Consider the following 25625-nt stretch of genomic DNA (forward strand, 5'->3'; position numbering starts at 1 on the left):
TACAATACCAACATGTTACCTGACATGGAAGTGCTCTTAAAAGTGATTTAAGCCAGCATACATATACAGCAGATTACAATACTTCTTTCCAGTAACAGGACTACAAACTTGTTCCATGATTCACTCTTCTGAGATACAAAATTCATAACTTGTAATGTGATTCTCATTCTCCTTTCATGTCCAACTTCCATGTAATAGGTCCTCTGACTTCTGCCATGATTCTCACCTTCCTTAAAAGAGAAATTCCAATACCCATTATTTTCAATGTATGTTTAACAACACTTCTCAATTATACCATGATTATCAACTTCCCTACAAGAGAAATTTAAGCTTTTACTGTGGCTCTCATCTGATAAAACTTTCAAAATATACATCTATCTTCCTTATAAAGGCACTTCTTACTTGCATCATAATAATTTTCCCTGTAGCAACACTCCATCATATCACTAGAGGGATAGCAAAACACATCCAAAACTCGGTATTAATTTAATTTTTTTTTACACAAGATGAAATAAGGAGCATTATTTACACCTTTAACTCTGTACAATCAAGCCATTCACAAATTTATACAGAAAGCCAAATATTGTATTAGGTCATTTCTTCAACCTATATACAAAGCCAGAAAACTGCTATCATTCACAAATTTGAAGCACCTTATAATTACACTGGACAGCTCCATAAAGTTCTTGACACTTCATCACATTTTGAGTTACTGTGGACGAAGCGTTACTCCTTATTGAGCCTCTTTATCACAAAATTTACATTGGCAGGTAATCTACCTGTCATAAAATATATATATTTTTAAATGTAACACAGAGTAACTGTTAATGGATCAGGATATAAAGAAAAAAATTTCCTCTCCCCTCCCTTTTATGATTGCATAGGAAAACTATTGCCTGAACAAACATGTCCCATATTTGGTATGTACAGTGGATGCAAACAAGATAACAGAAATCAAACATGAGAAACAGAGAATGAGAATGATTACCTAAAACACAGTTTATATAGCCATCTCAAATAATCACCGGATTTCAAATATTATGAAGTAAAATTTTCATTATCTGTGAGTTTACATTTCAACAACTGGGACTAAAGGAAGAGAAGCATAAGTTATTATGGCATGCTAACATACACTTGTATTGTATAATCTTAAAAATCATGCAACATCAAGATTTTGCATGAAGCTCATTAGCGCTCACTCCCATAGCTCGGAAGAGGTAGCAGGGTTACTGGCTACGGTGTGCTCAAAGTTGATCACTTGTTAAGTCACGATCCTAAACTAGCGAACATTTTGCATGGGAAGGGACCTCCCAACTTAGAGGGAGTCAAAGAAGTGAAAAATTTAGTAGGAGTTGTTTGGTTTATTTGTTTAAATTTCTAAAGTCCATCTAAGTAAAAAAAATATGTTGCATTTATAATCCAACTACATATTAAAAAAATACATTGCATCAAAACTGGAAGTCCTGTGCAATACCTTCTACAGAAATTTGATTAGAGCATATCTTACATTCATGGGTCAAAAATGCAACATTTGTAACTTGAAACCCTGTTAAAAAATTCCTCATGTCAGCTATCACTTAAACTGGCCCTAGCATATAATACATGAAATGAAACTAAAAATTGCAAAAAAGATTTAGATCTGCTTAAGAAGGTGAGGCAATCAAAACAGTATGATGATAGTGAATAGTAACATAAAAGAAATAGGACGAAACAAAAATATAAAAGGTATGGGGATACACCATTGATTCTAGAACATATAAGTAAACAAATGTAAGACAAGCTACTATGCATAACTGTGACTTGAGTTTTGGAGGTGACAACATAAGTTCCCTAGTAATGTGGGGAAAGAGGCCACAAGAAGAGAATTCTTCCTGCTCATAACCTATAACTCCCATGCCAGAGATTCTGGGGACAACTGGAGCCAGCCAATCTATGACCTAACAAAAGATTTGAGTTTCAATTTCACTGCATTTATTTCCACACTTCCAAGTTCTTCATACACTCACAAAAATAACAGCATGAGCAATTCCACTATCATGACTATTTGGTGTTAATTCAATTCACTTGTACACATATAATCCAGGGATTACAGATGACATTCTTCCTAACAAACCAGTTACCAAAAACTACATACTTTATTTTGGTCAGAGCAATATACCTACTATCACTTCATCAGAGACTTCTTGCAATTGTAATAAACCAAGCAAATGTAATCACATTGCTCCTGACTGAGGTATAAAATACAATAAATTTCAAGTCATCTTGTGGTACTGCTGAAACACTGGTTACATATACGCCATAGCATTCATACCATTTGCATCTCAAGAAATAAGTGACCCAACTCTTTCCACTAATTACAGAGGAAATTCATGTATGGCACATCAAAAGTAAGAAAAAGACAGCTATACCAAAGTTTATTTCCATGTACGTCACAGATGTATGCTGTAGATTCTTACTACAGGTCCTGAATAAATAAGTACACAGTGTTGAGTGGATTCATGGGTAAACTGAACACCACAAGTTAGGTGGTTCCTGTGTGTTTCATAACAATGTTTCAAGTATGAATGTGTCTGCCTTCCTTTAGGCGATGACAAGTGTCTACTGTACCTAATAAACTTTTAATGATGGAGGATAATGTGTGTTCTTGAAGTTTAATAAATCAAGATATTAGAAACACTCAAATCCCAACAATGAAAACCAACTGCTAGTTTAAATATAATACAGCATTTTAAACTCTTTAAACTTACATGTTATAGTTCTGAAACCCTGGTTTTAAATTCACAGAAACTCTTTCACACTTAACTTTCAGAAATTTAACGCCGACAGCCACAGCTGTCCTCACTCTATGATGTAGTCCTCTACTACACCTATTTACAAAATTCAGTAGAAAATTGTGGAAAAGAAGACTGGAAGACAAAACTAGTTTCACTCATATAAGAATGTGACAGTGTGTATCCCTGTGCACTGGACTACTACACAATGGATCACTAAATTTTGTCACTGAAACTGCTCCCTGATAACAAAGAATCTACGTAACTTTGCAGTAAATGATATGTATCTATACAAGTTCAACAATGTGTACTCAACATTTGCACAAAAAACTGAAAACCTGACAAAACAAAAATATTTAAGGAACTTTCCTGGTTCTACAATAAAGACATTACACCTAACATAGCTGATCAAGGTAACAAGTGTGTATAATATTATCAATCAACAGTATAATACATCACAGTGTAATTTGTGTCAGACAAGGTGTTTACATAACTATACTCATTTGCATCCTCAACCCACCATATGAAACATCATTTTTCAAAACCTGATCTGACCAACACACAAGCTCAAACAATCTTGCTGATCCAATATTCTCAGCAGGATGAGCCCTTGGTGCTTCTCCTTCCTCCTGAACTCTCTCTCACTAACTGGTTTCCCATCCATTAAACTCGAAACTTATGACTTGGTGACTCAAAGCTTCATCCAAAGGATAATTTGTTTTCTTAATTATGATAGTAATTATTGCTTGGTGTGTGACATCACCTACCATTAAATAAACAAATGTGGAACACAAAACCTTTATCACCATCTTGGATTTTCAAGAAGACCTAAAATTTTCTACTAACTATATCATGTATGCCACTTTCAACCTGTAAGTAAGGCATTAAACAATGACCTTCCTCCACATATTTTGGTAACACTAATGTTTATTGAGAGAGAGCTGGGTCTGGATCTGGTGACACTTGTTAAGTTTAGTTATCCAGACTTCCTGATACAACGGACATGGATAAATGGTTCAACACTGGGTAAGGTTGTAGCACTATGACCATTACATTACTTTTCAAATCATTATAACAACTGGCTAAATTATTTTTCTTTCCAAATTCTGCATGGCAGCAATTTGCCTGTTTATGATTTACTATAGCTAGTATCCTCTGGAAACACTGTGCACCAGTTGCCCTCTGCCAGTGTCCTGTTAAGGGAGATGCACCTAGGAATAAGCAGCAGCAATGGAGTTCACCAGTTATGGTGACTCATTTTCCATGGCCACCCCTACGACAGTTTCTGGAGGGAACAGGCATCAGAGATACAGATAGATAAACTATCAAAAACAATTTTTATGTTCAGTGATAAAAAGTGATGATCAACAATAATAATAATAATAATCACATCAATAAAGAACAAAATTACATTGTAATAATCATGTACACAGCCTATCAAGACTGGAATGAACTGAAAGTTCCACTCTTAAGAGTCAAAATTTACTTCACATATATATAAGAATGAGCACACACGCACACAAACACACATGCATATGCCTACAAGCATGGATGCATACAAAAACATTCTCATTTGTAACAGATACCTCCAAGAAATCTTATTGAGAAAACAAAGTGGATGACAACACAAGGACACTGCCACAGGCAAAGCAAATGGATCTTACACTTGCAATTATTACCAAGTAGGACACAAGAGGAGCAGAACCTTAGCCATATTCTTGTTCCAAAATTTACCAAAAATGGGTGAAATGACATAAGAAAAGATGCTTTGAATTCTTGGAGACACTGGATCATTAGCTTACAATTTGGAGTTATGTATATAATTCTGAAAATCAACTATGAACATCTAGGCAAAGGAAAGTTGGCAATGTTCATTTTACAAGACATCTATACTACACTGTCAATAAAGGTGTTTTTTTAGGTGCCTTAACTAAAAATAACATTACCAGTCACATAACATTTGCCTTCAATGTATAAGAAGAAAAGTTAATTCTATCTTACGTCAAGAATCCACAATGAATTCTATATGTCAGAATGTGTTCTAATCTTGTAAAAACTCTTGCATTCTTTACAAATAAATACTCAATGAAGCACTAAAAGTTACCAATTACAGTGTTTATTGGCTTAACATGATGAGGTTCTGCTCTCAAAAAAGTGACTTGCTAGGACATAAAACCCAAGAATATCCTACAAGTAAACAATGGGCCACTGTAGATGGCATATTTTTCCTGATTTCTTCACACACTTCACAAACAAGAAAGCAACTGAGTTATGACAGATTACCGGTAACTGGCTTCAGAGATAACTATGTCACATGACATGAAAGTAACACTGATCACCTCCCAAAAATGTTGTACTCCAAAAATATTTGAAATACTATTTTTCAAAGCTCTGCTATTCTCATACTTAAAAAAAGAAACCTGTTACAACTCATGTACAATTTAAAGCATTCTTCTCTGGAAAGGTTTGGAATTCAAGACATAGGGTACAACATTAGAATTACAATTCCTGACATAGGGTACAACATTAACATTACAAAGAATTTCTTAAGTTTCTCTAGATCAAGATGGAATAATATCTTCCAAACACAGGTGCCATGCAGAGTATGAAACAGTATCGCCCTGTCTATTACAAAAGTATTTTTCGAGTACATGTATTCTGCTTAAAAGATCACATTTCTCTTCAGGAAGAAATCATCTATCTATCTGGTACCCGTTCCATCTGTGGAGTCTCTCACGAGGCTGGCTTTGGCAAAAGAGTCACCAAGACTGGTGAACTCCAATGCTGCTTCTTAGCCTTTAGTGCCTCATCCTCAGCATGCAACTCTTGCACAGTGTGTTCAGGGGCAGAAATGAAGAATAGACAATACTCTAGAAAAAGCAACTGTAATTTTGTAAATTTTGGAGACAAGTTACATTGTTATTATCAGGCAACAGATACAAATGTACCACCTGCTCTTTACAACCAGTGCAGTTTTGCAATTCTTTGCTCACTGAAACATTTCAGAATGAAAAGGTTGATTGTGTCAGCTATATTTTCTTGATTTTGGAGATATTACTAACGAGTTAAGGTTGCATATATAATGCTTTATTTGTATTAAGTGTCTTTCTAAGAATGTATGCGTATACATCTCTCATGCAATTAAAACTCCTTGTCATCAAACCTTTAAACACTAAAGTTCTGTTCATTTTCCTAGTCTTTTTTTTTTTTTTGCTACATTCACACACTAGAACACTTGGGATTCTCCCACACACTCTTAAATTCACTGGCATCCTTCAAATAATTCTATTTTTCATTTTTCTCAACCCTTTGTTTTTCCTTACTTTTTCCTCTCAGTCTTTTCATACTTCCCTACCTCAGTTTATGACTATTTGCTTGGAAAATCCTAATGACATTCACATACATGTTTCTTTGTGCAAACATATGGCAACTGCTTCATTTACACAGTGAACAAGCCAACAGCACTCTCCTTTTACTTTACAGTGGTCTTTTACAACTAAATCTGGGAAGACCACAATCAAAAAGTCTGAAAAAATTCTAAACATGCCATCAGACTTTAGTTGCAGGAATAATCAAGACAAAAAATGATAAATATGATTTGTAACAATTATTTTTTCATATGCAAATACTTTACCCGCTTCAGCAAGGTAGTATCACGAACAGAATATCAATGGCCTCATTTGCACAATTCCATTCTCCAGGTGTCATGAATAATGTACCAAGTTCTGTCTCATCTACACAATAATATTAGTAATAATAATAACAACAAAGCTTCTATTGATATCAGTTCGATGATGATAGTTTCTAAAATCAATAACAATTAAAATGCCTGAAAAATGATCAATCTTGTTGCAATCAGATAAAGTTTCAAGTCTCAGTTAAACATGGTCATGTACCTGTACTTGTTTGCTATCACTATGCATTATCCTTCATGAAAACAAAGATTTCTCAGCTTTTCGGAAGATATGTAAATATTATGAACAAGAATACTTCAGCATCACACAAGAGAACAAAGAGGTACAAATTTCTGTATAACAGTTTCATGTCTCAGAACAACATGGTTATGTATCTGTACTTGTCTGCATATTCAACATGCCCTTTTCAGCATCAAAACAAAGACTTCTTAACTTTACAAGATTTGCACACACGACGTGCAAGAACACTCCAGCCTCATGGAAGAGAACAAAGAGGAATTAATTTCTGTACACAATGGTCCACAATATTCCTCAACAGAAGCAGGAAGAAGGATTGTCTGCGACAGTTACAAGGGGTAATAATGAGAGGATGAGGCTTACACAGGAACAATACAGGACAGAATATCACCTGCTTTGTGCTACATCAATGGAGGGAGGACTAGCTATGGCTGCAGTCAGCTGTTATTCACTCCTATATACATAACTCATTCAAGACAACAATAACAAAGTAACGAGAGAATATTTTGGACATTGGTATAAACAAGTTTATTAACCAACTTTGATGACTGATAATTGATTGGTGCACTTTATGGGGGACAGCATGGATTATAATATGAATTACATCCTAGCAACATAATTCTGACATGATCACATATTTCAAGACACTTCCAAAGTGTGTCAAAACACTCCACACAGACATATTTGAGTTGGATGTGAAAGAAAACCAAAGATAATGAAAAAGATGACTCATAACTTTAGGATTTTTTTTCCTTTTATTACTTGGGTCACTAAACAAATGACTGTTAATATGAAAACTGGTTACAAGGATGCATCATAGCAGAACAAAATATTATGTATATAAATTAGCACACCTAAAATTCTACTTATAAAACATCCCTAAAGCTGTTTCAAAGGAAAAATGTTTTCTAAAAAATAATGTTTTAGAAAAAGAAGAACTCTGGAGATAGGAATTATTCTGGGAAATTTATACCCATATGAATTAAATCTTGTTTTCATTTATGAATGTGTGTGTGTGTGTGTGTGTGTGTGTGTGTGTGTGTGTGTGTGTGTATGTGTTACTGGGCTCCTCATACAAGTGGCTATGCTGCAAATATGAAAAGTCACTTCTAGTGAGACTGTATCACTATAAATGGATGGAAAGGAGTACGGTCTCATCGCGGATATTCTTACTCAAAGGAAATCCCTTTCCTGGGGCTCCTGCAGCTTTTAGGCTGCTCACCATTCAGGACAGAGAAATGATGGATTCCACACGAGCTAATAAGTCCTCAAGTAAACTGCATTCCTTTCTGCCTATTGACGATAACACAGGCTTTACAAAGGAGACCTCTTGCTCAGGGTATAACTACTTAGAGGAAGAGTCCTTTTTTCTTTAACTTGCTTGCCATTTCCAGTGATAGTTTGATAGTTCTAGGAACATATAACCCCAAGACCCCTAATCTTAGGCACTCACAGCTTCAAGACTATGCCACTATCACAAAGCTGGAGTAAGAAGTTCCTCAACAAGACTGTGCCATATTCCCTTTCATCTAATGATAATAATACAACCATGCCTAAGGTGCCTTTTCAATCACAGAATAGCCATGAACAGGAAATGTCCAGTAACACCTACCTATATACTTACATATGTATACAAATATACATACATACATATATATATATGTTGTCAGAAGCAGTGAAAAGTTTTTATCGAGGATGTAAGGCATGTGTACGTGTAGGAAGAGAGGAAAGTGATTGGTTCTCAGTGAATGTAGGTTTGCGGCAGGGGTGTGTGATGTCTCCATGGTTGTTTAATTTGTTTATGGATGGGGTTGTTAGGGAGGTAAATGCAAGAGTCCTGGAAAGAGGGGCAAGTATGAAGTCTGTTGGGGATGAGAGAGCTTGGGAAGTGAGTCAGTTGTTGTTCGCTGATGATACAGCGCTGGTGGCTGATTCATGTGAGAAACTGCAGAAGCTGGTGACTGAGTTTGGTAAAGTGTGTGAAAGAAGAAAGTTAAGAGTAAATGTGAATAAGAGCAAGGTTATTAGGTACAGTAGGGTTGAGGGTCAAGTCAATTGGGAGGTGAGTTTGAATGGAGAAAAACTGGAGGAAGTGAAGTGTTTTAGATATCTGGGAGTGGATCTGGCAGCGGATGGAACCATGGAAGCGGAAGTCGGAAGTGGATCATAGGGTGGGGGAGGGGGCGAAAATTCTGGGAGCCTTGAAGAATGTGTGAAAGTCGAGAACATTATCTCGGAAAGCAAAAATGGGTATGTTTGAAGGAATAGTGGTTCCAACAATGTTGTATGGTTTCGAGGCGTGGGCTATGGATAGAGTTGTGCGCAGGAGGATGGATGTGCTGGAAATGAGATGTTTGAGGACAATGTGTGGTGTGAGGTGGTTTGATCGAGTAAGTAACGTAAGGGTAAGAGAGATGTGTGGAAATAAAAAGAGCATGGTTGAGAGAGCAGAAGAGGGTGTTTTGAAATGGTTTGGGCACATGGAGAGAATGAGTGAGGAAAGATTGACCAAGAGGATATATGTGTCGGAGGTGGAGGGAACGAGGAGAAGAGGGAGACCAAATTGGAGGTGGAAAGATGGAGTGAAAAAGATTTTGTGTGATCGGGGCCTGAACATGCAGGAGGGTGAAAGGAGGGCAAGGAATAGAGTGAATTGGAGCGATGTGGTATACCAGGGTTGACGTGCTGTCAGTGGATTGAATCAAGGCATGTGAAGCGTCTGGGGTAAACCATGGAAAGCTGTGTAGGTATGTATATTTGCGTGTGTGGACGTATGTATATACACGTGTATGGGGGTGGGTTGGGCCATTTCTTTCATCTGTTTCCTTGCGCTACCTCGCAAACGTGGGAGACAGCGACAAAGAAAAAAAAAAAAAAAAAAAAAAAATATGCACACACAAACACACACACACACACATTATGAAATGATGCTGAAGAGGTGTCTAAACTGTGGCATACCACAAAATAGCCATAGAAATGATAATTACCAAAGAAATCATTGGCCAGATGACGCTATCACATATAAACCAGGGCATTCATTGTTATAAGTCGCCCGTCACTGATGGATGAGCAGAACTACCCGGGCAACACAGCTTTGGCCTTGCTTAATGATCAGTAAAGCTTCAGCCTGGGTGGATCAAACAAGTTTTACCATAAGACATTTGCAATTCTTTTGTCTTTCTTGGTAAAAGTCTTTGTTGACAATGCCTCCAATAGGGAGTGAGTCGAGAGTGCAGCTGCATCACCTGAGGTATGATAACTTCAGTGGCTGTTAGGGCTAGAGGCACCAAGGCATTCATTTGCTAAATGGCCTACTAGAGATAAATATTCAATAATAAAACCATCACAGTGAATGAGGTGGTTAAGTAGTATTTGTGGGATGTTCAGCAAGCCTTCAACTTGTAATAGTACCACTATTCTATGTAGGGAGTTGCCAAGTTGCAAACAGCCATGCCCTTTCACATTCTCCCTTGCCAACAATGTCAAAGGCCAAGGTTAATAGTCACTACAAATCATGATAAATTCTACTTCATATACCTCCTTGCTATTACACAATAACTAGAGTTTCTGTTCTTAAAAACTGGCGGCATTCTCACACTCTATATCACACAGAAAAGAATTGCTGTAATGGACCCGTCACATCAACTCCCTGACCAAATACTGTGGCTTACAAGTTGAAGATTGGCAGCAGGAAATGTTCCAGATGGGTAGACCATGCCCTTGGCCGTGACTTCACACTGGGTCTAGTGATAAGTCTTTAAGCAGAGTGGATCTTGCATTTTTTAATTTGTCGAACCTTTTTATAAGGTGATTATTTGTGGTTTCCAGTTCTTCTAATCTACTTTGGGCATCTCTTAGCTGTAAGGAAAAACACATACTTAGCTTATATTCTGCTTAAATATGCCACAAGCATACACACACTTTATTCTACATGAAAGGTTCAGCAGCATGTAAAACTACCACATATACAGAAAATAATACTTAAGGCTAACAGTGATATATTAGAAGTAGACATATCACAGCCTGATATATAATCAATATCTAAAAAACTTATGAAAATGACTAAAAAAATTTATATTCTATAATATGGAGAAAGGCTCCTGGTAAAAGAAAAAATGATCACTCGATACTTAAGCCTCTGTGATGCCTTATACTGATTATGTATAATATTTCATGTGGAATTGTAACCAAAAAGACCAATAAACTAGTCTACAGATCACTAATATAATATATATATCTAAAACCACAATGCTTCCTTCATAATAGTACACAACCAACTTATTGTCAATAACGCCTGCAAATTGAATGGAAAGAAGTTAAGGGATAAAACTGGCACTACCACGTGACATTTACATATCACCATTGGTAAAATCTTTTCCATAACTATCTATTATCATTCTCTACTTCGAATCTAATAGGGTAGATCTGGTAGATCCAGAATTCACAATATCAATCTCACACATCCTAAACCCATACCCAATGTGTTATGAAGAAACACATAAAAGTGTTTCTTACTTAACTCTAACTTTATACACTAAGCTGATTCAACAAGTGATGCCAGTTTCTCAACTCATACCATCTTCCTACACACTTTATGACTGAAAAACTGCACTTGAGCTGAACTAAATCAACAAGTTGTTTATCAACTTGAGAAGCATTTCATCAATAGGATGTGAAACAAAAGTTGAGGGAATTATTGTAAAATTATTGTAAATTCATCAAGAATGTCTAATAATGACAGTGGCACTGAAGCACTGGAGTTCTTTAGTTACGGAGACTCTGTTGCTGTGGCCACCCCTTTGAGTTCCAAACAGAAAGGGTGTCAGATATAGACAGAAAGATAGCTACTAAAGCAGCACATTGTATGTCCAGATCTTTCCTCCATAGATGTTTTCACCCACCCCCTCAACCTCCATCTTGGACCAGCCACATACTGTCTCAGCCTACCCCATCAACCACCAACTACGACTAGCAATATACTAAGCTGATGTTAATTTGTTTTAGCACTTTTAATCACTTATCTATATCTCTGATGTCCATTCCCAACAGGAACTCCCTCAAGGATGTGGCCATGACAAAAGAATCTCCATAACTGGTGAACTCCAGTACTGCTTCTTGGGCTTTAGTGCCTCACCCTTAACAGGCCACTGGTAAACGGCAACTCTAGCTCAGTGTTTCCGGAGGCTTGTACCTAATGTTCCGACTGACTACCTTGTACCTAATGTTCCAATCTACTACTTCTACCAAGTGCTTCTGCCTAAAGTTCCTCCCAACTTTTTCCATCAATTGCTCCAACCATTTTGCTAACAGACAGGGATAGCACATAACACTCATCACAGAAAATTCTAATAGCAAAAAATGAGTTGTGTGAGTTAAGTGTCGGCTAGTGTTATGTGTAACAAGAAAAAATTGTATGTCTACGGTCAGAATACCAGCAGTCCACATGTGGGTGAGGCAGAAAGAAAAGAAAACTACCCGAGTCAGGAGTGCAACATGACAACCCCTGCAGTGCTCGCTCACTGCGCAGCTATCACTAACACCCCCGATACCCAGGCAGGTATTACCAGCACCAGTACCTCCTTGGGCAGTAGCTGCCTACCAACTACTACCTACCAATAAATTCATCATCCTCACAAACGTATATACGAGAAGTGTTTACATTCATACTTATCATACTTAACCATCCTCTCCCACATTAGTGAGGGAGAGCAAGGAAACAGACATGGAATGGCCCAACCCACCCACATACGAATACATAAATCCCCATACACGCATATATACATACATATACATTTCAATGTATACATGCATATACATACACAGACATACATACATACACATATACATATTAATACTTGCTGCCTTCTTCCATTCCCGTCGTCACCCTGCCACACATGAAACTGCATTCTCCCCACCCTCCAGCGAGGTAGCGTCAGGAAAAGAAAAAAAAAGACGACACTCATTCACACTCAGTCTCTAGCTATCACATGCAATGCACCAAAACCACAGCTCCCTCTCCACCTCCAGGCCCCACAGACCTTTCTTATAAAAAAGAAGTATAAAAAGATACAGACCATAATAAATTTCTTATCAACACAATTCAATCGAAATGATGATGATCTAGACACAAGAAAGAGTATTCTATTAACCTACACTTATCACTTTAAGAGAATTCAATGCTCATTATATCCATAATACTATACTGTACTATTACTGTTCCTCCTACTTACAGTAAGAATGACTTTTTCTCTAAAGATGAAGCACCTGTTTCCACCTTCTACATTGTAAAACTGTTCTGGTGTCTTTTACAGATTGGTAGCATACACGAGTCATGCAGACCTCTGAAAATATCCTGTGGTAGTCAACCATCAACATCTATTATCCTCTCTTCCCTTAATGCAGACCTTTTCATTCTTCAGATAGTACTTAACCACCCCTTTAATTTTATTAACCTTCCAACTTAAGTTTTCTGAAATTCTCATCCAACTTTACTTTACCTTTCCTTGCAGCCCTTCATACATTCTACCTTTCAACACAACCCTTCATGCACTCTACCTTACCTCACAACCCTTCGTGCACTCTAGCTTACCTCACAACCTTCATGCACTCTACCTTACCTCACAACCCTTTGTGCACTCTACCTTACCTCACAACCTTCATGCACTCTACTTTACCTCACAACCTTCATGCTTTCTTCGTTGCTTCATATCTCATTTACTCTTAGCTTCTTGTCTTATACCTCACTGTCATCTTATTATCTAAAATGCCTTATACCTCACTGTCATCTTATCATCTAAAATGTCTTATACCTCACTGTCATCTTATTATCTAGAATGTCTCCTGTTTCCCTCGGTTATTTTTATGTCCTAATTCTATTATGCCATCTTTGTTCCATTCACAACACATATCTCTCTCCTCCTATATACACAAAAATGTATAAATCTATCCCACACATCATTCACTCCTATAACAAAATGCAGGACAGAGTAATATACTGTTCGGAATTATCATGAAATCACTTCAAATAAACAACTGCATTCACAAAAAATGTACATTATTGTCTTGATGTACAGTAACCAAGGGACTCAGGTCTTTTTCTAAATACAACAATTTCTTAACAATCACCAAATCAATTTTTCAACCAAGAAATAATAAAAAATAACACCTGCCTCTCTTTGTAATTTCCGTTTCTCCAACTTAAGCTCCTCTTCACTTCTCTCAAGTTCTTCAGACTGGGTTTTATAGCGCGCAGACAGAGCGTCCAGCCTCGCCACCTACAATAAACCAGTCAAATGTTCTTAAAGCTCATAAGAGTTAAAGAACACAATATTTGTATAAAACTATGCATTCTCATCCTCTTGCAGAATCCCTACATAGTGTCTGTTCTCTGTTATAGGCAAAACCTTCATGTGTAATATACATACATCCCTGAAGGTGTACCAACTCAAATACTTGAATACACAGAATATCAGATAATAAACAATATCACTAATACATAGGATGACTTTATTTGAAGTTGGCCATTGATAACAATGTAGCATATTTTAACAAACAGGCTTTTATCTAAGTAAATGTACAATAAAACACATCATTAATGAAAATCAAATTGCATGACAGCTATACTAAAACAAAACCAAGAATAAATACATTCAAGTGAGTTCTCAATGCCCTGCTTTCAAAATTCCACTCGGTAAATATACAATTATAGTAAAATTAAATTCTGTACATACTTCACCAGCGATCTTTATATAAGCCTTAGAGAAACAAAGTGAGTAAAAAACAAAGCAAAAAAAGGTTCTAGTGCCAAGTGCGCTCTATTTCAAAGATGGTGAGGTGAGTTAGTAGGATCTATTAAGCTAATATGGTCATGTGAATAACACTTTGACAGTTTTTGAGCCAATGCCAGGGTGCATTACTCACCAAACTATGCTGCTCACTCCACCATCTTCATCCTTATACTGCTGCTTACTCAACCTACAATAACCCCATATGAGCTACCCATTAATTCTGAAGGCTCACATATTAACTCACTCAGATACATTTTTTGATAAAATAAGAACAATGTTCTCTTAATTTTTGCACTTACGAAAAATAAATTACAACCTTCATCTACGGCTGGCAAGAGCTTTCTATTGCTCAGTGTATAACTGAACCACTGAAGCTTTGCCTTTTCTAAAACTTTTTAATCCACCCATAAAACATCTTCATTAACCAAAACAATATATCTTTTATCATACAATGACCAAAATGGCATGGGAAAAGACATGCCCCAATCAATCTTGTGTGAGAGAGAGAGAGAGATACCAGAGAGATCTGCATGTGTTTGTAAACCTGACTTCTAAAAGTAGAAAAGTTACAAGAAAATGGAAAGATGAAAGGAGAAAGAGAATTCCTCAGTTTAGCTGTTCAAGGTAAATGGGAGGAGACATAAAATAAATGAAAGTTGAAACACCAATAAAGTCAACTCTGTCAAAGTTGTGCTGTGACAATATACTCCTCTTTTCTGTGTGAGGCCAGAGGCGAGGTTGAGCTATCTCAAGCCCCATGTTCAGGCTACTTTGGACCATCTACCAAACAGTACAACTAATCCATATTACCATTTGTCTAAAATGTGCAACACGACTATTAACTCTTATCACTATATGAAGAAGATAATAACAACCAAAAAGGTGGCTATAACCACACTGCACAAACTGATAATCATTAAACAACCCACAAGTTTGAAATTCCAAACAGTTCACAAAGGCCTCAACATGCTTTAAGTCAAGTCTTAGAAAGGCTGAAATGACAGCAAGCGCGTTCTACCCAATTTACGATGTGAATTACTTTTAACTGTGCACTGTATCCCAATTAGGCACCTAGCATCACCTACAATGCGATGACTAATTTACACTTTACTGCGCATATATTTATGTAGCCAGCAACATCTATGATGCACTATGACTAGCTTCTAACATGTTGCGCTTATTCATTCCTGTGTTCTGATCCAATCTACTGTTCTTGTCCATGTATACTATCTGTAATGAGTGTTCCGAATCACAAGTCTACTGTTTTTTATTGTAAGACGTAAAAATTGCTGCTTACTGATCATAATAATGATCCTAGCAATCATAAAATTGTCAGTCTCGCCTCTGCTACAAGACGTTCAACTTATACACTGATGAATAATACAGCAAACAGTATATCTTATAAATTTTTTCCTACACGATTCTGTTCAGTACATTCTTCCCTAGTTAATGAACTAATATTTACTAACGATATCCACAAAAATATGAGATAATGGGTGGTAGATGGACTTCCTTTTCCGTAACCCTTACAAGAAGGGAGACATGATCTGCTGACATTCATTGCCGGCACTAAGGGGTCAGATGAGCTGGTTTCTGTAAACTAATTTTGAACAACCTGCCAATGTCTTGACAACTATACATCTGCGAAGTTTCTTTTGGTCACTACAGGTGCTTATTACAGGGATTACCATTCCCTGGATGCAATACATACATATGGGTAAATTTCATTTTTTTCTTTTCATTATACTTAATCACTGTTCTCCATGTCAGCGAGGTAGTGCCAGGAAACAGACAAAGAATGGCACATCCACTCATATAGACAAATATATACATAAACACCCATACATATTTTCATTTCTTATTTTGCTTTGTCGCTGTCTCCCACATTAGTGAGGTAGCGCAAGGATACAGACAAAAGAATGGCCCAACCCAACCACATACACATGTATATACATACACGTCCACACACGCAAATATACATACCTATACATCTCAACGTATACATATATATACACACACAGACTTATACATATATGCACATGTACATAATTCATACTGTCTCCCTTTATTCATCCCCATACATGCACATATACTATTTCATTTATCTATCATACTTAATCACTGTTTCCAGTGACAGCAGAGTAGTGCCAGGAAACAGACAAAGAATGGCCCATCCATTCATACACACACACACACACATATATACTTATTACTTTTTTTATAATACTTAGTCACTGTCTTCCGTGTTAGCGAGGTAGCGCAAGGAAACAGACAAAAGAATGGCCCAACCCACCCACATACACATGTATATACATAAATGCCCGCACACAGACATATACATACCAATACATTTCAATGTATACACACATATACATACACAGACACATACATATATACACATAAATATTCATATTTGCTGCCTTCATCCATTCCCATCACCACCCCCTTCTGTTTCCCCTTCTAGAAATTTCACTACAAGGAGGAGGATTCCAGCCCCCACTCCCGCCCCCTTTAGTTGTGGGAAACAGTGATTGTGTGTAATAATAAAAAAATATACATAAATGCCAATACATGCACACATACATATACAAACACAGACCTATACATATATACATATGCACATATTCATACTTGCTTGCCTTCATCCATTACTGTCACTTCCCTGCCACACAGGAAATAGCATCCTCCCCCAGTCCTTCAGCGAGATAGCACCAAGAATACAGATAAAAAGGCTACATTCATTCAAACTCAGTCTCTAACTGTCATGGGTAATGCACCAAAACCACAGCCCCCTATCCACATCCAGGCCCCAAAGACCTTTCCATGGTTTACCCCAGACGTTTCACATGCCCTGGTTCAGTCCCTTGACAGCATGTCGACCCCAGTATACATTTCTATAATTATCATTATTATTTTACTAGATTGTTGTTTCCTGCATCAGCAAGGTAGTGCCAGTTTCAGTACATTACAAAAGACAACAGATTGGATAAGAGCAAGTGAGGCCATTTCTTCATCTCTTCCTCATGCTACCTTGTGAACACAAAAAAACAGCAAACAACTATGGAGAAATAAAAGTATTTCTTTTATAAAAAGTGACAAGATATTACCAATAGTGTTTCAAAGCTCATTTACAGGCTCAGGTAAAATAAGACTAACACCTAATGATATGGAAAAAAGAAAGAATACCACCCCCAATATCTCCTGTGTGTCACAGATGCAGCTGAAGCAAATGCCTGGAAATCCTCCCATCCTTTATCATTTTCAGCAACTTGGATAAGAACAAAGAACCAAGTGAGGATCTTTCTTCAAATGCTCAGCCATCTATTTCTGATGCTATCTCAAGAAGATGGAAAGGCAAGCAAGGCTTAAACTGAGAGAGGAGGAGGGAAAAAGAGGAGGGAATCAAATTATTCAACTGTAGTCCAAATCCTGGTACTCCTGAACAAAGGCTTATGTAAGTTGTGTAAAAAATAGAAGCAGGATGTCATTTTAATAACATCAGCTTGTGCATGGCACACCAAACCTTCTCCTGGGTGGAACTGCTATTAGGTATGTCAGTTATTTTGGATATCAAAGGAATTACACTGACAATGAGAGACATTCATACCATTTCAGAAAATGGGTAAAGCTACCTGTTAATGAAGCCAAAAATTAAGTCTCTCAAATCAATTTATTTTCAGGTATCTTTCACCTGTATTAAGTTTCTAATAAAAATTCTATTCAACCACCAGAAAATACCAACTCATAAATTCATGACATTAACACACAACACTTCATTCTTCAACACACTGCCTCACAGCATCTCATTACTGTGGTTTTCTACAAAAAAGTAAATAAATAAGCTGCCCTTTAACTGCAAAACAAAATGTATATCATACCCTCTATTACCTCAGATGAGGTCACTTCTACAATAAAATAACCAGGAACAGAATGTACTCAAATAAATAAGCTGCCTTTTGACTGCAAAGCAAAAATATATCATATCCTCTTATACCTTAGAGGTAGTCGCTTCTACAATAAAATAATCAGGAACAGAATGTAATCAAATAAATAAGCTGCCCTTTGACTGCAAACCAAAATGTCATTTCCTCTCGTATCTTAGAGGAGGTCACTTCTACAATAAAGTAATCAGAAACAGAATGTACTCACATTGGCCTGCAACGTTGACACTTCTGCCTCAGCCTTCTGAACTCTAAACTTATATTCGTTTACAGTTTTGTTTTGCTCCTCTGAAAAATTTTAAAATTAGAATCAAATTCTTGATTCATCACACATTAATCACAAAAAATGGAAACTTACAACAACACGAAGCATATAAACCAAAGTTCCTCATGCAAGGATAAAACCTGTATAGTTACTTTGTTTTTCATAGTCTAAACCATTTTCTCTTCTTCTATTCTTGTTTCTTTCTTCTTCAAGTTCAAGCTTCAATCTTCTAACCTGATCTTCTAAATCGTTTTTTTCTTCACCAAACTTCTTTAACCTTATATCTGAAAAATAACAAAAAACATAGTCACTATTATCTACATTTTCTTAATTCACAACCAAATACAAATCTATTAAGAATAAGAAGTATGTTAGGAATCCTTTTGCTTTAAGCAATCTTTGTCTGTCTGGAATTAGCTTACTGGATGTATGATAAATAAAGTACTACACATGGCAATAGTTTTTCTTATAGTGACTACATAGCACAGGCAAAACGCCCCAAACATGGACACCTTAGGTGAAAAGAAAGAGGATGAGAAAAAGACTTAAGAAATTAATCAGTTCTTCATGGGGTTTGTAGACCTAACTCTTCAAAGCAGACAGTAAAATCCTTGTTTGGATAGTCTTTACAGAGACACTATGGGATGCCCATCAACTTCCTTTGGACAGTCTTTACAAAGGCACTATGGGATGCCCATCAACTACCAGATTATATAACTGGTAAATCAAAAAATACTGTTGATGGCCATGTTACGAAAATGGCTTTGGATGATAATAACACTTACGCAGTTATAATTGTTAAAATGGTGGCAAGTAATGAATATGATACTTGGCTGATATCTCTGTCCTTGCCTTCTTCCACACTCCCAAATAGCAACTGCCAAGTAATAGTTGTTCCACTTAACACGATCCTTGCCTGGATCAAAGTGACCTGAAGGATACAACTGAACACAAATCGTATGTGCTATAATAAACAGCTCTGATATAAGATGTATGAAGTTTTCATGGTAAAACCAGACAGTAACTTGTGGAGCTTGAATGTGTATGGTATGCTCTGGTTTCAGAGCATTATATAAGACAGTTAAGAGAGTGGGTATGTAAATGAAGCCACTGTTCCTTCATTCCTAATACCACCTTACTAGAGTAAGGCAATGAGGTATAAAAAAGAAAATATTGTTCATAACACACGGACCGTTGACAAATAATATATGGCTTTTTCTCATTCAGTAAGAATGCCAAGAGAAAATGTCTATCAGAAGTGAAGGGGAACTTCAATATGCTGGATATTCTTTCATGTTCTGGGTATCATGACTGTTCTCATATTTTAACTTTTAAATCATTAAATTACTTCCTAGTGCCAACAGAAGCACCATATAGGAAATTTAATCAGTATCAGTGAGGTAGAACCCTTGTAATCACATGGAACTTTAGACTTATTACAGACATCACTTTCATCTTCACATTAATGATCCTTTGTACTGTTCATGTGAAATCAGTCAAGTCTTTGCAACCCTATGGGAAGGCTCAATATAAAGTTCAGAACTAATTTCAACCTAAAATTCCATTCATCATGCATACAATGACCTATCTCCCAAAAATAAAACTGTACAAACTGACAACAATGGACAGAAAGACTGACTGGCAGGTAGAAGAACAAAGTGAAAACTGCAAATAAAACTTACAAAATTACTCTAGTTGACTTTCATGTTGGCAATCTTATGCATGGGAAATCAAATGAAGTAATGAATACCTCTCAACACTGTCACATTTACAGTCACGTTTTCATTCATTTAAGTCTTAGTATTACCCATAAAGATTACCGATTGCAAGCATCCTGAGACTCACTAACCTAATGAGCCTTTAGCAGCACCCTTTTCCAATAATTCTGCAGCTTCTTGTGAAAGTAATGCCTTCTTAACGGCAATTTTCCTAGGCGTTAGGTCATCCATATCATCATCTTCCTTCTCGGATTCAACTTCCTCAATGTTCTCCTCATCCTCACCAACCACAACCAGACCATATTCCTGAAAAAAATAACAAAAAAAGAAAAAAAAGCAAGTGAGAGAGAGAGCTTTGATATGCTCAGTCCTTGAAAAATGGATCAATACAAAGATAAGGTAACCATGTATTTTAGTAAAGTAGTCTTATGAAAAAAGATGCGTTTTCCCATCGGGCGGGGCAGCGCCAGGAATGGATGAAGGCAAGCAAGCATGAATATGTGCATGTATATAAATGCATATGTCTGTGCATGTGTATATGCATGTGTATGTTGATACATGTATGTATACGTATGTGTATATGTATATGTGCGTGTATGGGTGTTTAAGTATATACATATGTGTATATGAGTGGATGGACCATTCTTCGTCTGTTTCCTGGCACTACCTCGCTGATGTGAGAAACAATGATTTTGTATAATTAACAAAAATAAATAATGATTATAAAAGGCATGACCCTGACTTGGAAAAGAGTTACAACCAAACATTCTTTGAAGTCATTAATGTAGGTGGAATAAAGTTCTACTAACTGTAGGGAGTCTACTGATATGATATTTGTTGATGTTAGCATAATTTTTGCCACAATCCCAAAGTATTAAACAACTATACTTAGCGAACAAATATAATGGGATCTAAGGCCCACTGGCTAGAATTCCATCCAGTGGCTGCCTTTTGCTCTGTAAATTTTCATTTTTGGATGTTTAGTGGTGCAGCCTAAGCATATTACAGAGTTTGACTAAGAATTTACCAACAGGGATTGTAATATGAAGAATATAATGTAAAAGAAGCCAAACATACTCCATAGTCAATGAAATCCAAAGGGGCCTTATGAAAACTGATGAATATAACTAAAATAATGTTGCAGTCACGTCAACATAGGTCTTTCAGCCATTGATATTCGTAAGTTACAGCTATCTGATCAAAAACCAGGACTCAAGCTTCTTACAATTCTAGACACCCCTTAAAAAGAGAGAAAGAGGGGGGGGAATCTCATAAACCAATCCACCTCTTGGGATTGAAACTACAATATATGAATCAATGATAAAAAACATATATATTTAGCCAAAAAACTTTTATTTCAAAACAAAATCAATAAAATCACGAGCCTTATCATTTCTATTCTCCTTACCATCTCTTAACAAGTGGTATCTAGCATTAACACATTACAAATATTAAAGTAAGTAATCAATGTGTCCTTTATACTCAAAATATTCTTTATCTGACTCTACCAGAATTCAGATTCATGTATCCCTGACTCCTTCTAACCTATTTCCCTCTTCCTCTCTGACTCCTCTGATTCTCTCACTATAATAAAACAATTATCAATAACAATAACACTGTCATTCTGTTATTCACTTATGAGATTCTATATGCAGGATTCCCCACAAATAATGCAATTTCATTAAGTCTGCAGATATAAAAAAAAACCATAACAGTGATGATGTGAAATTTTCATACCAGGTAAAACAAATAAAACTCACCTGTATCAATTGATCCCGTTCTTGTAACAAACCACGAAGAATTTTCACTTCCTCTTGCAACTTTGTTGATACTTTCCTAAGTTGTTCATATTCAGTACATTTTTTACGGTGTTCTTTCTGCAAAACAGAGGGAAGCTTGCAATTAATCACCAGCTATTATTGGCATTCTCAAACTACCAGGCTAAAAAGGGTAAGCTTTCAGCATCTACAGGGCTCTAGAATGATAAATGCCATCTCACCCACACACAGGTGTTAACTATGAAATCTACAAAATATGGATTTTGCTTCTTGAAGGTTTCAAAACAGGAATATAAGAATCACTTACAATGAATCATCCAAGCATAACTATAAGCAAGGTGGGAAAAAATGTAGGAATAAGGAAAGGAGACCTTGTTGAGGAGTATCTACTTTAAGGGATGAATAATACATCCTGTAATGACAATACTAGAAAAACGATTGTAGATACAAGAGATTGTTCAAATAATAACCTTTTTCTTATTGAAATGAATGTAGAGCCAGAGTCATCCACTTCATCACTGTAAAACTATGGGCTTGTGTACAGTCTCATATCTCTGTACTTGACATGATACATATGGAAGTCATGAACGTAATTCAGAGCAACTAAGGAATACGTGTTTACTGTCTTGAGCATGGAAGTTGTATCTTGGGTATGACAGGTCTTGTGATGTGTTGAAGCATATTTGTAGAGCCTAAAACATTATGTATGACTTAAAGGCAAACCCATGGAACTCCATTCTGTGTATGCTCCATACACTTACCGTTAATTGTGTATGTACCTCCTCCAACTCCGTATACCTATCCTTCATTAGTTCTACTTCATAGGTTAATGTTGCTTTTTCATTATCTAACTGAGCATTGGTAATCATAGCCTTTCGGAACTTCTCATCCAGCTCTTTCAACTCCGCCTGGAAAATAAATTGGAATTCATGAAAATCTTTTAAATGATGAACATATTTGAGTGAGGTATATAAAACAAAAAAGGCTTAAGGTTTTCACATTATGTTTAGTTCTAACACGTCACAACTATCTTCTAGACTTATTTTCCTTAATAAATAGCTTGCCACACAGAGGAGTATTCCTCCTTATGCTGAAGTACTGATGTAAATCCCAAGTGTATGGAGGCTTTGGGGAAAAAAGGCACACTGATGAAAGTCTTTTCAGTTGGTATAGTCTAGCTGAATATCAGGCAGATGAAACACCAGTCAGAAAGGTGTACTGTAATACAGTAGTAGGTATAAGTAAAACAGGTGGATCACAGAGGAGAAGAGTAGACACAGTAAGAAATTTGACTGGGGTTAGGGATATTTCAGATGAAGTTGTTGTAGGAATGACTGAAAATTGAATGAAAGGGAAGGACTCTATGAGTGTGTAAAGCAAAAAAGAAGCTCTTTCACAAGTGCAAAAGTTCATTATTCACTTCAATCAAGAATAAGTGAACTAAGATTGAAGCGATGATGATATACAGATGGATGAAAGTAGCAAATAAACTCCCCAAAAGGAACAAAATCCCATAAAATAAGAGGTCCTCATCCCTAAAGTCTAGTAATCTCCAGATGGATGAAAGTAGCAAATAAACTCCCCAAAAGGAACAAAATCCCATAAAATAAGAGGTCGTCATCCCCAAGGTCTAGTAACCTCAACTCTTATTTAGAATTTATGGTCTGCCAAGACAGTGTACGGAAAGTAGCATAAGAACCTACCAATACCTACAGCTGCTCAGCATCTTTTAAGATTAGACACATGGGGTCAAGATGAGTGACACAAATGGCCTGTTTGTAGTGGGATAAAAGGCAGTGAGATGCTAACTTCTCTCAACTCCAGTTACTTGAATACTGGAATCATCAAATAATTTCCTATCATCATCCTCAACTAATAAATACCTATATAATTTCCAACCCCCATTTTGTCACAACTACTTTGATTTTCTAAGAGTAGCAAGTCTACCCAAGGGAATTTCCTAATCTTTTCCACATACAGTTAAGAATTCTGTCATAATGTAAATTCATTCATGCATTAACTACAATATAGATGTTACTGGACTCTGCTTGCAAGTGGTTATGTGGTGAGGGAAAAGTCACCTTTGGCAAGGTATACTCTAACATCATCAACGGATGAAAAAGAGTACAATTTCGTCAAAGAACTTCAACCTACAAATGAGTCCATCCTTTCCTTGCTACAAACTGAAATTGTAGTAGCCCTGAAAAAATAAAGGTCTTAAAATTATATAACTAAACAAAAATAATGACAACAGACAATTTCTAATCAAACTCAGCATTAGTTTTCATTAAGATAAAGCTCATCATATAATGTTCTCTGGAATACTTTTAACTTTCATTTTATGGATATACCCTATTGTCAGACATCACAAGCTACAACAAAACAGACACTGATAAAACAACTGCAGCAAAAGAGAGAGAGAGAGAGAGAGAGAGAGAGAGAGAGAGAGAGAGAGAGAGAGAGAGAGAGAGAGAGAGAATGGAAAACAACTAATCCATTTGAACCAAATACGGTGATGAAGCAATAAGGTGTGAAAATGATAAACTAAGCAGCTTTTTATTCACTACTACAAATAGTATACAGATAAAGGTAAGTAATCTAGAACAAAATACACTTTGTATAATGTGACAAATGATAAAATAAAAAAACTATAATTAGTGCAATAGAGAACATATCACTCACACTTTCTCTCAATACTAATCATGGGATACAACTTACCCTCATCTCTCTAACATTAGCTGGTAACGACTCATCAGTCGTCGAGTCTTCTGATGATCTTCTAGAGTACTGGCCTGTGCAGTTGATCCCTGCAGTTCGGACTGGTGTCCTTCCAGCACCCGCAGGTCTTGGTGAAGGCTCTAAAATGGAGTGGTGCATCAAGGATATATATAAAAACTATCTGCCCAGAACAGTAGAATTACATGAAGATAAAGTCTGTTAGAAATTGGTTAACCTGATATAGGGTCTTGTTAGATTACAATTCTGAATGGAATAAATGTGAGATGCACAACATTGTCTTGAAAGCTGTCTTTTCTGATTTGGGGTCGGACTGACAACAGACAGTTTCACAAATGTCTGACAAATATGGAACACAGTGTCATTCATTTTCTGAATTAGTTGAGGATTACAAAAGAAAGCTTAAAACAAGGTTAACACAAACAACATATATAATAATTTTACCTTGGAATACACCACATATGACTGTGGCAGGTGCTGTCAACCAACTGGGTCATATAAAAGGATCGCTTGCTCAAGCAGTACTCATAATCCAAGACAAAAAATGCTGTCTACAAACTATATGTATGAATATCAACACAAGATTCTCCATAATATATACACAGACATTCATATCATACATTTATATCCAAATAACGAAGATAATAGAGACATATAACACAGGAATTAACCACTTATTGATCCTCAAGGTTCTCTA

The 25625-nt window shown here is 36.4% G+C and overlaps 1 protein-coding gene across 3 annotated transcripts in view; it reads right to left on the minus strand.

The window, feature by feature from the left end:
- Positions 1-472: 472 nt before the first annotated feature.
- LOC139767503 (uncharacterized) overlaps positions 473-25625 on the minus strand; it is a 59353-nt gene continuing 34200 nt past the window's right edge. For 2 of the 3 annotated variants that reach the window (XM_071696930.1, XM_071696931.1), the window contains 8 exons: positions 24911-25050; positions 22954-23100; positions 22175-22291; positions 20546-20720; positions 18849-18980; positions 18640-18719; positions 13873-13977; positions 473-10561 (listed from right to left, as the gene is read on the minus strand). In XM_071696930.1, coding sequence (XP_071553031.1) covers positions 10436-10561; positions 13873-13977; positions 18640-18719; positions 18849-18980; positions 20546-20720; positions 22175-22291; positions 22954-23100; positions 24911-25050 — 1022 coding nt within the window. In that variant the 3' untranslated portion in view covers positions 473-10435. The remainder of the gene's footprint in view (positions 10562-13872; positions 13978-18639; positions 18720-18848; positions 18981-20545; positions 20721-22174; positions 22292-22953; positions 23101-24910; positions 25051-25625) is intronic. The other variant, XR_011717141.1, reaches the window with a different exon arrangement.

The sequence above is a fragment of the Panulirus ornatus genome, chromosome 61 (genome assembly GCF_036320965.1).
Source record: "Panulirus ornatus isolate Po-2019 chromosome 61, ASM3632096v1, whole genome shotgun sequence".
NCBI classification, from domain to species: domain Eukaryota; kingdom Metazoa; phylum Arthropoda; class Malacostraca; order Decapoda; family Palinuridae; genus Panulirus; species Panulirus ornatus.